At 40.7% G+C, this 16,986-nt stretch overlaps 1 protein-coding gene across 1 annotated transcript in view; it reads right to left on the bottom strand.

Annotated features, from left to right (window-relative positions):
• The window catches only part of KCNH8 (potassium voltage-gated channel subfamily H member 8), a 352,744-nt gene that overhangs the window by 226,538 nt on the left and 109,220 nt on the right, over nucleotides 1-16,986 (bottom strand). Inside the window, exon 2 of the mRNA XM_053221505.1 lies at nucleotides 9,296-9,529. Coding sequence (XP_053077480.1) covers nucleotides 9,296-9,529 — 234 coding nt within the window. The remainder of the gene's footprint in view (nucleotides 1-9,295; nucleotides 9,530-16,986) is intronic.

Below are 16,986 nucleotides of genomic sequence, written 5' to 3'. Positions count from 1 at the left end.
AGGTACGTGGAAACAGACGGCAAATCTTGAAGGTGACCTGGGAATGAGTTTATTTGTGAGTGAGAAGAGTTATGCAAAACTATCAGATTTGGGATTCCCTTTTATAACAAATACTTGTATTTCTCTCTTCTCTATTTAAAAGTGAAAAAATCATAATTAATATTATACAGGTTGTTTTCAGAAAAGCAATACTGTATGTTATTACCAGTAAGCTTACAGAAAAATCAGAGTGAAGCCATCTCTGATAAACTAGTATGCATCTCAACACGAAATGCTCAGGCATGACTGGCTTCAAGAGAAGATGCACTGTGGCAGCTGGATAATTGGACCCGTGTACAGAATCTCCCGGAATGTAAGAACTCTGCGTGCAGAGCCCGGGCACATGTGCTTGCTGCACCCAGGACAAGTCCTGTGAGTCAGTGATGAGATTTTTCAGAAATGGGTGAAATTCTGAACAAGATGAAATTGAATCATTCCTCACTGCACTATGGTTTTATTCTCGGAAATTCAGTGGGAAATTAAAGCCTTCCCCAAAACAGTGTGTGTTAAGTTCTAAGTTCAGATAATTACAAACCAGTGCTTTACTTCCCGGAAAAGCTGATGGGGCATTACAAAGTCAGGCAGTACTCGGTACTGTATTGTTAACTGTGGCTGCTCTGGGGTATAGATCTGTCCAACTTACTCATCTTGCGTAGCTAAAACTTTCTACTCAGCGAACAACTCCCTTTTTCCTCCTCCCCTTAACCCTCAGAAACCACCATTTTTTCTCTGCTTCTATGAGTCTGATTATTTTAGATACCTAATAAAAATGGAATCCTGCAGTCCTTCTACGACTGGTTTATTTCACTTTGCATAATGTTAAGAGAATAGATCTCACGTTAAGTGTTCTTACCACAAACAAACAAACAAACAAACCATAAAAGAACACAAGGAAATTTTGGGAAATTTTGCAAAGTATGAAACTTTGCAAAGTATGAAAATACTTGCAATTCTTCAATTGCAAGACAATCCCGTTTATTATAGTACATTTAGGGTCCTTGACTCCTGCCCATTAAATGACAAAACAACTTCTTGAGTCAAATATCCCCAGAGATTTGCAAAATGCCCCTGGGAGGTGGTACCCATCCCCGTTTCTACAGAGAGCCAGTGGCTTAAGAGCAAGGACCTTGAAGTCCAAGAACGTTTATGTATCTTGGCTTCTTTATTTACTAGTTTACGATCTTGGGCAAGTCACTTAAATTGTGATATACCTAATGTAAATGTAGCCAGGTGTTTTTGGTGGATATGTTAGAATCCTAACTTGGAATATGACCTTATTTGGAGATAGAGTCTTTACAGAGGTAACAAGTTAAAGTGGGATCATGAAGGTGGGCACTAATCAGATATGATAAGCATTCTTATAAAAGTGGGGAAATCTTGACATAGCCACTCACAGAAGGAAACGCTATGTGAGGACGAAAGTAAAGATCAGGATGATGCTTCTACAAGCTAAGAAACACTAATGATTGCCAGCAAACCACCAGAAGCTAGGACAGAGGCATGGAACAAATTCTTCCTGACAACTCTCAGCAGAACCAACTCAGCTGACCCCTTGATAGTGGGCTCCTGGCGCCCAGAATGGTGAGACAATACATTTCTTTGGTCTAAGCCACTTGTGTGTGGTACTTTGTTAGGTCAGTCCTAGCAAACTAACACATCACGATACTGTATCTGCAAAATTAACTGTTATTTTCATTTTCTTCTTAAATGTGTGCTCTCCTCCCACATTTTTCTTCCTGGGATCTATTTCGTATGGAAATGGGCTTGATACAATGGAGTATTACTCAGCCATTAAAAAGAATGAAATCTGGTCATTTGCAACAACATGGAAATAGCTAGAGAGTGTAATGCTAAGGGAAATAAATCAGTCTGAGAAAGACAAATATCATATGATTTCACTTACATGTGGAATTAAGAACAAACAAAACAAATGAGCAAAGGGAAAAGAGAGAGAGAAAGAAAAGCTAAGAAGCAGACTCTTAACTCTACAGAGCAAACCGATGGTCACCAGAGGAGAAGTGGATGGGGAGATAGGTGAGATAGGTGATGGGAATTAAGGAGTGCACTTGTCTTGGAATGAGCACTGGGTGATAATATGGAATTGCTGTGTTACCATATCGTAAACCTGAAATATAACACTTTATGTTAACTATGCCAGAATTAAAATTTTAAGAAATAAAATCAATCAATGAATAAAAGAAAATGGGCTTAAAAAGATAAGATTTCTGTGGAGAGGATATGCTAAGATTAACATCTAACAGTTGGGGCCCATAGAGCCAAGCATGATGGTCTTCTATGACAGTGAAGAAACAACTTTCTACCATTAAAAAACTTGACCCAGAATCTAGAATCTGGAAGATGGCAATATGAGATGACATCTTAGCCTGTCCCTTCTCAGCTTGTGGATCATGAGAACAAGTAGGGGAAGCCAGAGATAATCTCTCCACTCAGAGGTTTCACAGCTTTGAAGACAAAAGAAGCTGCATTGGATTGTTTTTTTGGAAACATTGAAGATATTGGAGACCTTTTCCCTTCTCTATTTCGGACTGGAGAGAAACTGCTCGTCAGACTACCTCTTTATCAACATGGAGGTGGCTGCCTACTTTTGAGGAAATGTGAGAGCATAAAGGATGCTCCAGTTCATTTCCCCGGAGACTCCCTTTGCTTCTATGTGTGAAGGATGGGTGTGCTCACCTTGCGAGAGCATCAGACAGATGGGCCATGCATGAATCAGTGGTCAACAAGAGGTCAGGGGTCCTTTCCTCACTATGCCTTTGGTTCAGATATTCCCCTCACACCCCAGCCATACAAATGGCAATTTAGGAAGAAAAAAGAAGGAGAAGAAAACTCTCAGAGATTGGGCTTATATCCCCAAAGCAACTGTACATGGTCTAAAGAGATTGTTTAAACAGCTACGTGAAAAAGCAATGGTGGTGAAGAGTTGTTGGTCTTTGAAACATCCCCAATCCTTTCACAAAATTAAAGTAACTAAGGTAGCAAAATCAGAAATACACCCACAAAATCATGGCAAAACTGTATAACAGTGTGCCCCCCGGAACCTCAGAATACAGAGTGATGGGGCAATACCCCCAGTAATTAAGTTTTATTCCATTTTGAGTTGACTTTTGTGTATGGTACAAGATTGTGGTCCGTTTTCATCCTTTTGTATGTGGATATCCAGTTTTTCCGACACCATTTATTAAAGTGACTATCTTCCCTCACTACATTTTTGGCTCCTTTGTGACAGATTAGTTGACTTAGAAGCTAGATCGTTGCAGGAGTAGCAACTGCAAGGTAAAAACAGGACAGGAAAAGGAGAATTCTCACAGGCCTAGGAGCTTGGAACCTCTTAAATCTTCAACAGGTTATCCATTTCCAAAAGAAGAAATGCTCTGAGAGTGGAGGGCTCTGGAGATCTGAAAACAACTAAAACTAGAAAGGAGGGGCGCCTGGTTGGCTCAGTCAGTGGAATATGTGACTTTTGATCTTGGTGTTGTGAGTTTCAGCCCCATGTTGGGTGTAGAGATTATTTAAAAATAAAATCTTAGGGGCGCCTGGGTGGCTCAGTCGGTTAAGCATCTGACTTTCCCAGGTCATGGTCTCACAGTTCGTGAGTCCGAGCCCCGTGTCAGGCTCTGTGCTGACAGCTTGGAACCTGGAACCTGCTTCGGATTCTGTGTCTCCCTCTCTCTCTCTCTGCTCCTCCCCCAGCTCATGCTCATACTCTGTATCTGTCAAAATAAATAAACTTTAAAAAAATTTTTTTAAAATCTTGCAAAAAGAAACTAGAAAGGAGCTCCATTTCGGGTGAGTGCAGGTGGGCTACACAAAGATAGGATGGTGTTGGGGCTGCCTGAGCCTTCAACGCTCCGAGAAAATCTTTCTCGGAAGCTGCTAGAACCAGAACTCAACTTGGTCAGAGCATGAAGATCAGGGTAAAGAAGGGAAATGTTTCAAATACTAGTGTAGGAGAGGCCACCCTAGGAGAGGGAACCTACCTCAGAAAGTTGCAAAAATGTAGCTATACTAAGAAGTGATTCATAAAATAACTTTCTGGTGATGGCAGAAGGAACCTTAGAGTTCGACAAGGTATACACAGTCCTACAGGACACACAGTGTGCAGAACAGTGTGCAAAGTATGCTGTGCGTAAGAAAAAGAGAGAACCACATAGATATTAGTATCACTCATATAGAAGAAATGAGAGGATGAACACAGAATTAATAAAATGATTACACTCAGTTAGGGTAGCCATACCTCTGTTTGCCCAGAACAGTTCTGGTTAATGCCTTTTGATATCAACAAAACTGGAGGGTGGCTCAGCAGGTTAAGCATCCAACTTCGACTCAGGTCAGGATCCCGGAGCTCATGAGTTAGAGCACCACATCAGGTTCTGTACTGACAGCTCAGAGCCTGGAGCCTACTTTGGATTCTGTGTCTCCCTCTCTCTGCTCCTCCTCTGCTTGCACTCTCTCTCTTTCTCTCTCTCAAAAACATTAAAAAAAAAAAAACCCACAAAAGTGGAGGAGTCTGCTTTTTGAAAAGGCATCTATTTCTGATATATGGGTAGACCCTTGACTACCTAGAGGGAGGACAAGTGAGGAGAAATGTCAACTCCGTCTGAATGTGAAAGTGTAAAATATTACTATCTCTATTTTAGACAAAGACAAGTTTACATATTATGCTTTTTTACGTCTGACTTTTACTTAGGTATTTTACTTGAAATAAGTCAAATTCCAAATACAATCATACACAATATGACAATGCAGTAATGAACAATTTCTAGAAGTGGATGATTAGTGCTTTACGGTAATTATACAATCACTTCATTTTTTTGAAAATAGATGATTTTACTAAAGTATGGTTGACACATAATGCCTTATTAGTTTCAGATGTAGACTAATTTGACAATTCTACATTTTGTTATGTGCACCATAACTGTAGATTTATGTTATGTTTACCTGTGAAACTATTTGTCTTCCTAATTACTACTTAATTAAAAAAAACTTATTCTTTCTGTATATTGGTCTCCTCATCTGCAATATGATAATATAAGAGTATCTATTTTTTAAAAAGTTCTAGGATTAAATAGGCTAATATAAGTAAAAGTTAAGTATGTGAGAAAGTTCTTAGCACGTACTAAATATTGTTTAAGTGTTAGCCATTATTATTCTTCTAGCTGTCATAATTATTGACCTTTTAAAAGACTATATTCTCTTTGATGACTATATTTTCAGAGAGCTGTGTGTGTACATATACTTCTACGTATGTCTGTTTTCTATTTTTTTGAAGTTTATTTATTTATTTTGAGAGAGGGAGAATGCACATAGGAAGAGAGGAGAGAGAAGGAATCCCAAGCAGGCTCCGTGATGTGGTGCTCAAATCCATGAGCCGTGAGATCATGATCTGAGCCGAAGTCAGATGTTGAGCCAACTGAGCCACCCAGACACCCCTCTAGATATGTCTATTTTCTATCAGTTACCTAGAAGAAACCACAATAACCCAGAGAGAAGGGAGCAAAATGTTGGAGCAGAGATAAGGAAAGGGATCAGATGAAACCTATTCTTCTCCATCCCTTTATGGTTTTATTTTATTTTTATTTAGGCTGAATTACTCTGCATTGCAGGATGAATTCTGGAGAATGCTGTGTCCCACACTTTTCTCTAGTCAGGAGAGGACAATACACCCTTCAAGGAGGACCAGTCTAGTGGGTAGACAGTAAGGTTTTCCTAAAGAGGACTAGAGCATTCAACCTTCATGCTTTATGAAGCATACTTCATAAAGTATGAAAGAAGGATCTTTAATGGAGGGGGGGGAGTAGAGAGAGGTAGGAGGCAGACTTACAGACTCAAGACATGACTAGGAGCTGGGGTTCTGACAGGTGGGTAATGTCAGTAAGAACTTCCTCTTTTTATTTTCCTCTGAACTCAGTAAATAGGCACATTTGCTATAGGATCGTAGTGTGTCTTCCTTTACGATAAGTCCCATGAGATGCCCTAAAACCTTGAGAGTATTCTGATGCACATCACCAGCCTCCGGTCAGGTTATTATAGGCCTGAGCAGGAAGAGAAAAGGCAGTGTTGTCCCATGAGGTCAGTGCAACACTGAGGGGCCAGTAAGCAAAGAAGCTCAGTCACAGATGGTCAAAATGTATCAGGCCAGAATAAGAAACAAGCACTACTTTCGAAAGTAAGTTAAAAGAAAGGAGCTTTGGAGGAGAGAAGGAGGACCCTTGAGGGCATAGCTTATTTTTAAAAATCAGAAATCCAGACAGTCTCTGAAGTATCCATAGGTCCCTCTAATGTTCCATTTCAATTCCATTCAGCAAGCATTTACTGAGGAATGAACATTTGATGGACACTGCTCTGAGCTCAAGCTCTACACGCTGGAGATGCAGAGTAAACTAATGCACAGATTGTGCCTTCAACGGTTCACTGTTGTGTGTGCAGACAGATTCTTCTAAAAATAGCGAAAATACAGCACGATTATCATAGGAGAGGCAGCAATTTTCAACCACTTGTAACTGGATCAATTTGTTTGCTCACAACGTCAGACAATTTTCCATATTGAATGGCATAGAGGCAACTGATGCTTTTAATGATTTCCATCCAAAGAGGTCCAAGGCTGCAGACATCCTATAAAACATTGAACTCAGGAAATTCCCACCCTGTGCTCCATAATTTCCACTTTTCTGGCCTCTCAAATCTCCATTTTTGGGGCTTCTCCTCCTTGGCCTGAACTTTCCTCAGTGCTGCTACATTCAGAACTTTAGAGGTGGCTGAAAAAGGGAGACACCCAGATGGATTTGGAGTCATCTATCCAAGGTGCCTATCCTGAGAAGGACAAGTCTGCTGTCAGCAGATATTTTAGAAAAAAGATATCCCTTTTCTCTTTGTTCCACCAGATGGTGGTTTTATCACTCCCTACCAGTCTGCATTCTCAGTGGCATCTTCCACTTTTTTTTTTTAATCTCAGGCTCTCTTCAATGATTGTGCTATAATTAGAACCGGAGTCCTTTCATTTTATCATATTTGCTACGTAGGCCTTATCTATTGACACTAGGAAGGACACAATGGTCTGAACTATGTTCCTAATACCAAAGCATTGGATATTCTGTGCCTCCCAGGATGGTACTCTCCAATATTTCATGCCCGCCGTGAATCCAAAATTCACACGCGCAAAGAATATCTTCCAAAGACAAACCCGTTATAAAAGAAGATGAAGTTCCCATGTTTAGGCCCTCACTTCTCTGCCTGACAATGACCCCAATACTAAGTGTTGAGAGCAAAATATAGAGGCCTGAAATGCTCCTTATCATCTGCCATGCACAGGACAGCCTTCCACAACAAATGATTACCGACCCAAAATGTCAACGCCACCAAGGTTGAGAAACCCTGCGTTAGAACGCAATTTAGACGTTGTAACAAAACGACCCCCAAGTGAAATGATTCAAATAAGATGGGCATGTACGAGCTTCTGTCTGGGGTGGGGGAGGATGGCTCCTTTCATCCTGTTACTCTGCGCTCCTCTATGATGTTGACCTTTGCAAACAGTGGAAGCTGGCTTTCCAGCTTTGCCTTAACGTTCTGACCCACATGCATTGCTTTGCTGGGGCTGCCCTAACAAAGTGCCACAGACAGGGTGGCTTCAACAGAAATTTATTTTCTCATGGTCTGGAAGCTGAAAACGGAGATCAGGTGCTGACAGCATTGTTTTATTGAGGCCTCTCTCATTGGCCTGCAGACAGTGGCCTTCTCTCTGTGTGTTTGCATCACCTTTCCTGTATGCCCGTATCCTTGGTATCTCTTGTTCTTATAAGGGCACCAATCGTATTGGATTAGGGCCCCACCCTTACAATCTCATTTGACCGTAATCACCTCGTTAAAGGCCCCATCTCCAAATACAGTCCCATTGGGGGTTAGGGCTTCAACATATGAATTCTGAGGATACATCATTTAGTCTGTAACATCATGGGAAAGGAGAAGAAAAATTAGAGGGCACACAATTGTATTTCTTTAGGGATTTTTCCTAAAGGTTGCACAAATCATTCTCTTGCGTATTACTGGCCCAAAACTTTGTCACATGTCCAGCCCAACTGCAAAAGAGGCTGGGAAATCTATTCTCTACCTTGGCAACCATGTGCCCAGATAAATCTCAGAAGGCTATGTTACTTTAGGGAAGACTACTAAAGAAAGAGATAAAATTTTAGAAACTGAAAAATGGCAATTTGTTCTAATTTTGATTTAGCATTTCCCCAAAATAATGCCTCTTGGATTCATCCCAACCACCAGGGCCCATGAGATAATGATACTGATTCCTACATAGGACCCAAGCACTGCAGATACTACACCCATCCCTAGCGATCTTCTTTTATTTAGAGAAGAGTCACAAAACTGCAACCACAAGAAAATGCTTCATATTTCCTCAGTGGCAGTTTTGAGCCAGGCAAATTTACTCCCACCTTGAATTATACCATGTGTCTCTTAGTTTGTCTTTAAAAAGGTAGCGAGAGGGGCGCCTGGGTGGCTCAGTCGGTTAAGCGTCCGACTTCGGCTCAGGTCACGATCTCGCGGTCTGTGAGTTCGAGCCCCACGTTGGGCTCTGTGCTGATGGCTCAGAAACTGGAGCCTGCTTCAGACTCTGTGTCTCCCTCTCTTTCTGCCCCTCCCCTGTACATGCTCTGTCTCTCTCTGCCTCAAAAATAAATAAAAACATTTAAAAAACATTTTTTTTAAATAAAAAAATAAAAAGGTAGTGAGAAAGGCTCTGGGGCCAGTGAACTGGAAGAGAAAAATGCCTATGCTGATGTGCTTTAAATTAACTTCCTTTTCTGCCAGTGAACACCGGATCTCTGTCCTTAATGACTGTGGTTGAGATGTGGTTCTGAAAGGCATACAATTTGGAAAACATCCCCGGATAAGATCATCTATTTATACTATATTAACAACTACTGTATCTACTATGTATTTTAAGAATGACCATAGTAAAACTGTAACACACTTTATTTTAACTTATATTCACTCAGTTAATATATTAACATTGAGCAGTCATAATTCTAATGCTAAGTTTTCAAGCAGTTTACGCTGCTAATGGCTAAAACAAGGCTATTGCCCGAGTCACTAGCAGAACTTCAGTAACAGCCTATATTTACATGAAATACCATTAAGCCTTAATGGGAGTTATGAAGTAATTACTGAGTTGGGAGAGGGTGACCCTTCACAACTGCCCAATGAGCACCAGTCTAAGAAAGGCACTCACCGTTCTTCTTGTAGAACATAATTTCTCCTTTGAATTCTGTTTTCTCCTCCAGCGACTTTTCTATTTGAAGCATCAGCTGCTCGTTGGTTTCGACTCCAAATAAGAATTTGCAGCTGCAACTCTTCTGCATGACTTCAGTCCGGGCGAATCCAGCCAGCTCACAGAAGCCATCAGAACAGTAGACTATGGGGAACCCCTTGGCCACCTGGGCGTTCGCGAGGATGAAGTTGCTGTCTGTAGAATGACAAGAGGACATTCAGCCACTACACGAGCACGAGGAACTGTTTCATAAATCACAGTTTCAGTAACAAATGAAGAGGACACGGGTTTAGCTTAACCGTGCCTAAAATGCATGTCCTGGTGTGCCAGGGCGGGAAAGAGACTGTCCAAAACAAAATGGCAATGACCAGCAGAAGTATTAAGCTCTGACGCTGGCTTGCATTTTGAAACACACTACAGAGGGAAGTCAGGATTCATTGGTCTGCTTCGAGGCACGTACTCTCTAGTTAGCAGTCATGTAGGGCACTTTTGGGTGTGGCTTTGGGCTCAAATCCTCAACCTGCCACTCGATGTATTGATAAACTTGAACAAGTTATTCACACGCTAAACTTCAGTTTCTTGACATTTCATTTCCCGAAAAGCAGACCCTGAAGGAGGATGTGAGTGTAAGTCACTTATTTGCCAGGTGATTTCAGGAAGGAAGCAATTGGAGAATTGAGAGAGGGAAGGGAGGAAAGGTAATAAAGAGTAGGAGAAAAGGGTTTTACTGCCATGGCAGCTGAGGCTCAATCATACAGACCCTGCAAGTGACAGAGGACCACAACTTGGAATTTTCCCACTAAAGGGAGAGAAAGGTGTGTTGTAGGGATTAATGGGAAATGCACCTAAAGTGCTTAGTGAAATGTCTGGCACAATTAAGTATTCAATAAAAGCTGTTGAGTATTACACACACCTTTATGGTTATGATGTTAACAAATAGGAATTAAAGGACAATCAAAAATAACAAAGTGTTAAGTGCTTGAAGATAACTCCTGGAGGACAGTGTGAGAGGCAATATTCAAGGAAGATTCCTGCCGGATGAATTTTGAGACTTTTTGAGGTTTCGATAGGATACTTATAAGCAAAAAGATGCAAATTAAAGATGGGCTGTAAGATAAGGCATTTTATAAAATCTGATGGTTGGTGACTCTAGGTTCAGAATGAATTAGAAACTATTATTAAATCATTCATTCATTTTCTCATGAAACCAATATTGGACAGTATATCAGACAATATTAGAGGCTGGGATTCTTTAAAATAATACAAGAAAAAATGGAAAGAATTCCAGCATAATGTCTTAAATGAAAAAAATCAAGATTCAATATAATATGCTATCAGATGAACTATTTGTCTGAAAATATAGAAACAGAAACAAGTATATGTATATCTACATGTGAAATGTTTGTGCGTACCGAAACCTCAATGGAATGACTTGGTAACCGTAGATGTCTTTAGAGAGAGTAACTTTGGGCAAAAGTGGTAGGCACACTTATTTTTACCATATACCCACTCTACCCTTTGATTTTTATACACTATGCTTTATATATTGCCGATTCAAAAACCACTATGTTTAAACAAGGTTTGCAACAGACAGCCTATCTTGCATGCCTTGAGAAGGCAGGAACCCCAGCTACTTCTCAATGGCCAGCGGGACAAGCACTGAAGATCTATTCCATGGGCTTCCTCGTGGCCTTTTAAACATAGTCCACTATCAGCTGGCAGAACCAAATCCACTCTATCCAGCTTTGCTCCAATCAGCCCCTAAGCCCAGAGTACAAATTCTAGTGCTAACATCTGCATCCTGCCTGGGCTGGGCTGGCTCCTCTACCCTCCCACTCACCCTCCCCGCTGTGGAGAAAAGCCAGAGCTAAAGACCTGCGCTTTTGAAGCCATGGGAGTGAATTAAATTATCCCAGACTAAAATTTAATTCTCTCATACCTTGCAAAAGCATTTATCGACCATGTACTACATGTTGGACTTTGTTCCAGGTGTAGAGATAAAAAGTTTATTGGATGCAGTCTCCACCCTTAAAGATCAGTTAATGAACCTGCAGGAGTTCCCAGCTAGGTCCAGAGGTGGGCACCCTCCTACCAGGCTATGGTCTTCACCTTACCAACTCTACACAGCTCCTGGTCACTCTCTAACCATAGTGTCTCTTTCTGTCTCCATTAGAGAACTTTGGCTGAGAGATTGTTTAGAAAATGTAAATATAGGGGCACCTGGGTGGCTCAGTCGGTTAAGCATCTGACTTGGGCTCAGGTCATGTTTTCATGGTTCATGGGTTTGAGGCCCATATCAAGCCCCACATCAGGCTCTGTGCTGACAGTGTGGAGCCTGCTTGGGATTCTTGCTCTCTTCTCTCTCTCTCTCTCTCTCTCTCTGTCCTTCCACCACTCATCCTTTCTCTCTCTCTCTCTCAAAATAAATAAACTTTAAAAAAAGAAATTATGTTAAATTAAAAAAATGTAAATACACAGCATTGCCAAAGCACTCAAACATCCTAAAACAGCTTTTAATGCACTTTCAGAAGCCATTTTTCAGTTGCGCTGACATGTTTATTGACTTTCTACTGACTTTCTACATGTTTATTGACTGGATTCTACTGCATGGCAAATCTTAGGAGGAGGTGATGCTGGGTGTTAAAAGACGAAGAAGGTATAATCTATAGCTCTAGATTATAACAATTTAATTGAAGAAATGCGTGAATACCAATAACATTAAAACAGAGCCTATGATTAGTACCAAATCAATGGTACTCAGATAATAAGTACTACCAGAGTTGAGAGATTAAAGATTCTAAGCTTTGAAAATGGTTAGCTTGGAATAAGAAATAGGCAGAAATGATTTATCAAAAGTCTTGCAAGTTCAGAAGGAGACGCCTGGATAAAATGGCCTCAGGATGGAGAAAGAGTAATTGAAGACACAGAGAGAATAAACAACACTACATTTTATCCTAACGTCCGGTTTCCCTGTTATTTAAAGGGCTACAATAGCTTTCTTCTGTTAGTATTTGATGAGGGAGCATAGGGCAGCTGAGGGCAGAACACAGGCTGGCACACCACCCCCACCCAAGCGGGATCTGTGTGATATTCCTCCGACGCTCCTGGCTACCCAAGAACAAGGGAAAGGGGGTTTAAGTGCTTGCCATGGTGATGTGGGAAACCAAGGCAAATGCAAAATTAAATTCCCTTACTGCCTAGAGCCCACTGACAACTCCTTGAAACCAGCAGAGTGACCTCCCTCTAGGAGCTCATCTGCCTTGATGATGATGACACTTTGCTAGGGGCAAAAGGGAATCTTGACTTCACGTTATCCTGACCATGCCCCCGCCCCAGGAACCTGTAAGTCTAATTTAACCTAGCAACATTCCTTTGGAAACTTCCTTTATCTCAACTCCCCCAAGATATACGCTGGCAATCATACTCCGAGCTTATGACCCCCACCCCATATTCATCCGAAGGGACTCATGACTGAGGTCTTATTAAATGGTAGTAAGTGGCATTTCCTTAGCAATAGCTAGCCCCTCAAGATCCTGGAAACCTTGCTTCCAGAACACTCTCTCCCTGACGCTCTGCCAGCCTGAGAGTATGTAATGAGTGGCCTGCCACAATCCAGTGCATGCAGCAGCTCTTCTGCCCACGGGTCCTGACCCAGGCTTTAATAAAATCACCTTTTTGCCCCAGGGATGTCTTCCAGAATTCTTTCTCGGCCATCAGATCCGAACCACCACATCATCACCCCAAAACTTCATCAGTATCTATCTGCTATACCCTTTCTCATCTTTCCATTTCCAGCCCTTCTAGAGATCTATTGTGGTTGTGTCTTGCGCATGGCATGTATTTAAATCTTTTAAAAGTACAATATGAGGATACTTTGATCAACCCAAGATTAATAAATTTACTTTTTATCATTATTACTATCTTACTTTTTTTTTTTTTACCAACCTAATTTGTGCTTTTCTTCACTGTGTTCTTTTGACTTTTCCATTCTTACAGATTAAGAAATGTAACTTACCTAAAAAATTACATAACAATATTTAACATCAGCAATGAACACCCATAGATCATACATCCAGCAAAAACCCCTGTGGGTACCGCACAGACTGTATTTCCCTCCTTCCCCAAAGAAGAAACCCCAAATTTGAATTTTTGTAATACCCATTCCCATTCATACAGTTTTTACCGCTTACGTATGTATCCTCAGACAACATACTCCAATTTTTTTCTGACTTTATGGCATACATTATAGTATTTCATTCTACATATTTCTTAGTGACTTGGTTCTTTTATTAATTTCCTTAGCATCCTTACAATTGTTTATGTAAGAAAAGACCAGTTTCGCAAGCTACAATAAGCTTTTGAAAAAGGCTGCTAAAGGCTTCACCAAATTGCCTGTGTGTTTCAATTAAGGATTAGAGTGTGTTTGGGGTATTGAATTCTTCCTGCAAATATACTGCAAAAACAAAGCAAAAAAATAGTCATGTATTTGGCCTTTTCTGTTTATATTTAGCACTTGTCCTCGATATGTAATTGCATTTCAATTCCAAAGAGAATTTAGTGGCAGTCAGTGCCTCATAAAGCTTAGCGTACTAGCTACATGAATAGTCCTTCTGTTTGGGAAAGAGTAGCTCCTTTTACCCTGCTATCTACTTGGAAACATATGCTTTTCTGAATGCCAGTCCTGGAATTTCCAAAGAAACATGGCATTTACTTTAGAATTCTGTAAAACAAAGCCATTGCCATAATAATTATGAATCCATCATGGATATACCACTATCCCTACATATGCTAAGAGTATTTAACCTTTTGAGGAATCAATTATGCATATGTGATATGCATCTAAATGCCACACAGCTTTTTCCTGCTTGTTTCTAGGTCATCCTTTTGTGCACATTCAGTTTTGAAGCCAGTAAACAGTAGGATCTAAATGTGTTTCTACTTTAGACAGTTGATTATTTTTCTAAATGCTTCCTTAGCAAAAAGCTTTCGTAGATCATCAGAGGGAATCTCAATATTGGGAAAGACCCAGGTCCTTTGGGCTGACTTCTTTTTTTTTTTTTTTTTAATTTTTTTTTTCAACGTTTATTTATTTTTGGGACAGAGAGAGACAGAGCATGAACGGGAGGGGCAGAGAGAGAGGGAGACACAGAATCGGAAACAGGCTCCAGGCTCTGAGCCATCAGCCCAGAGCCCGACGCAGGGCTCGAACTCACGGACCGCGAGATCTTGACCTGGCTGAAGTTGGACGCTTAACCGACTGCGCCACCCAGGCGCCTCTGGGCTGACTTCTAATACACAGCACCACTTTCCCACTCGAATGGTGAGGTACTACTCATTGTCAACTTCTAGGCACTAAGGGAATGGAAGAAGAAATGGAAAGGTATCGAAGAAAAAAAAGAAGAGAAGGCAAATGTCAATCCACATCTAACTCATTTCATCCTTGTACTGGTCCCACTTCTCCTGTGAGAACACTGAAGCCTGGAGAACTTTAGCTTCCTGCCCAAGGTGGGAAGCTAAGGATTAAAACTGGTTCTCAATGATAGACTCCATTCAATACATCTTGTATTCCCTCTGTAAAGAAGTGACTTGTTCTCTACTTCCAGCCAGAATGGGTTAATTCTAGAAAAACAATTCTAGAAAATAGGGTAAAGTTAATTCTAGAAAATGGGTTTTTCTAGAAAATTTTTACCTTTTCTGCTCAGAAACAGCCCAAATCAGCAGCCGAAACGCTGCTGAACAGCCCAAATCAGCAGCGTTTTCTCTACAGAGATCATTTATTAGAAGTTCATTAACATGTATCAATTCATAAACCAACCAACCAACCAACCAACAAATAAATAAATAATATCAAGTTCAGCTTTGAAAATAAGTTCATTGATGACCTCTCTTAAACCAGTCGGAGTCTCTCAGCAACCTCTGTGTCACCTCATTACCTCCAGAAAGTCAAGATTTCAAAAGTATCACAGCAACTTTCTTGATTCCAAAATATTTTGCACACACCCACTCCAGAGGCTTGAAGGCGGCAAAGAAAGGTAGCTACAATTCAAAAGATCAGGGTTCTGATCTCCTCATGCCCTTTCCGTGTAGATCAGAGTACTTCTAAAATTCTTCCATTAAAATATCCCTCCTTTGGCTGAAGCCATAAATTTGCATTCCAAGGGACCTGGAAGCAGAGACCTAAGCTCAATATTGCTTTGAAATCTCATGTTTGGCAAAAATCTATCAGAATTTTGTATTCTCCTGCGTTGTCTGTTCATGTTCGAGTGTTTCTGATTTGTTTTCATATGGGCCTGCCCAATTTTTAACTCAGCTGGAACTTCAGGAAGGTGTGCTCTTTGCTTTCTGCGACTTAGCACACTACTTAGCATGTACCACATAGCACACCTCAACATAGCACCTCGGTTATGCAACACCGAGGCATAAGGATCACGACGCAAGGTAGACGAGTGCATGATCAAGGGGATTAGGCAGATCCAAATCCATCTGTCCCCTGGAATCATTCAAACCAAAGGGGTCAGTGACACACACTAACTTGGCCTCAAGGAGGAATCCATATTCCTCTGGCTCTTTCTGCCAATCACATAGAAATTGAGATTTTTGATGGTCCAGATCTTTATTTCTGAAACGTGCCTCTGGTATCGGTCCTCTCCTAAAACCAAACCTTGCACCATGTGAACAAGTATTCATAAAAACATACTCTGCGGCCACAGTAGACGGGCAAATTTGAATCCTCTAGCGCTCACATTCTTGCAGAAAATAAGAAACGAACACGAACTTTTAATCTTCTTTTAGGAGCCGCCCATGTTTTCTGAGTAACATTCACATACAGGTCCAAGAAAGATAATGTCCGTACCCCTTGCGATATTGATCACGGTCATCTCCAGAGAATACTTTATTCAGGCAGATAGAATGTGAATGTCTCTGACTTTAAAATATTTAGGCCATCTCTGTACTTTATATTGATTTTGGGGAACTTCATTGTATCATTTCCAAGTATGATGGCATCTTTATTAGATAGATGATACTGGCTGCAAGCTAAAATCCTCAGTGTGCCTTGTACCCAAATTTAGGAGGTTGTTTGGATTTGAGGACTTTTCTAACCTTATAAAAAAAAAGGCAGATAAAAAAATTTGCCAAGAGGGATTCTCATAGTCCTCACGATTTACGCCTCACCTAGTGCCAGGCTTCAAATGGTCATACTGACAGTTTTTAACAAACTGTATAAATTATCACTCCAGACAGACAAAAATTAGAAGAAAACTGTCACAAAGCAAAGCTCCGAGCGGGAATTCTACGGCTGAAGTTGTAATAGAAAGCAGTAAACTGTATCAGTGTTTGAGAATATCTTGCTCCTTTCAGTCCAATAAACAAACACAGAGACAAATACAAACAAGTGTGCTTCTCCATTTTGCCGCTGGGAGTGCGGTCCGAGGCCAGCAATATCAGACTCAGCTGAGAACTTCTGGGAAATGTGGACTCTTAAGACTGCCCCCACCCCCCTAACTCAGAATCTGTATTTTACCAATATTCATATGCATATTAAAGGGTGAGAAACTTCTTTAGAATATCACTGGAAAGATCTACAATGGTGGCTCAGGATAACAACAAGAAAAAAAAAGCTTTTCATCGTATACCTTTTTACGTTTTGAATT

The sequence above is a fragment of the Acinonyx jubatus genome, chromosome C2, assembly GCF_027475565.1.
Source record: "Acinonyx jubatus isolate Ajub_Pintada_27869175 chromosome C2, VMU_Ajub_asm_v1.0, whole genome shotgun sequence".
NCBI classification, from domain to species: Eukaryota; Metazoa; Chordata; class Mammalia; order Carnivora; family Felidae; genus Acinonyx; species Acinonyx jubatus.
This window is presented reverse-complemented; position numbering and strand designations above follow the sequence as displayed.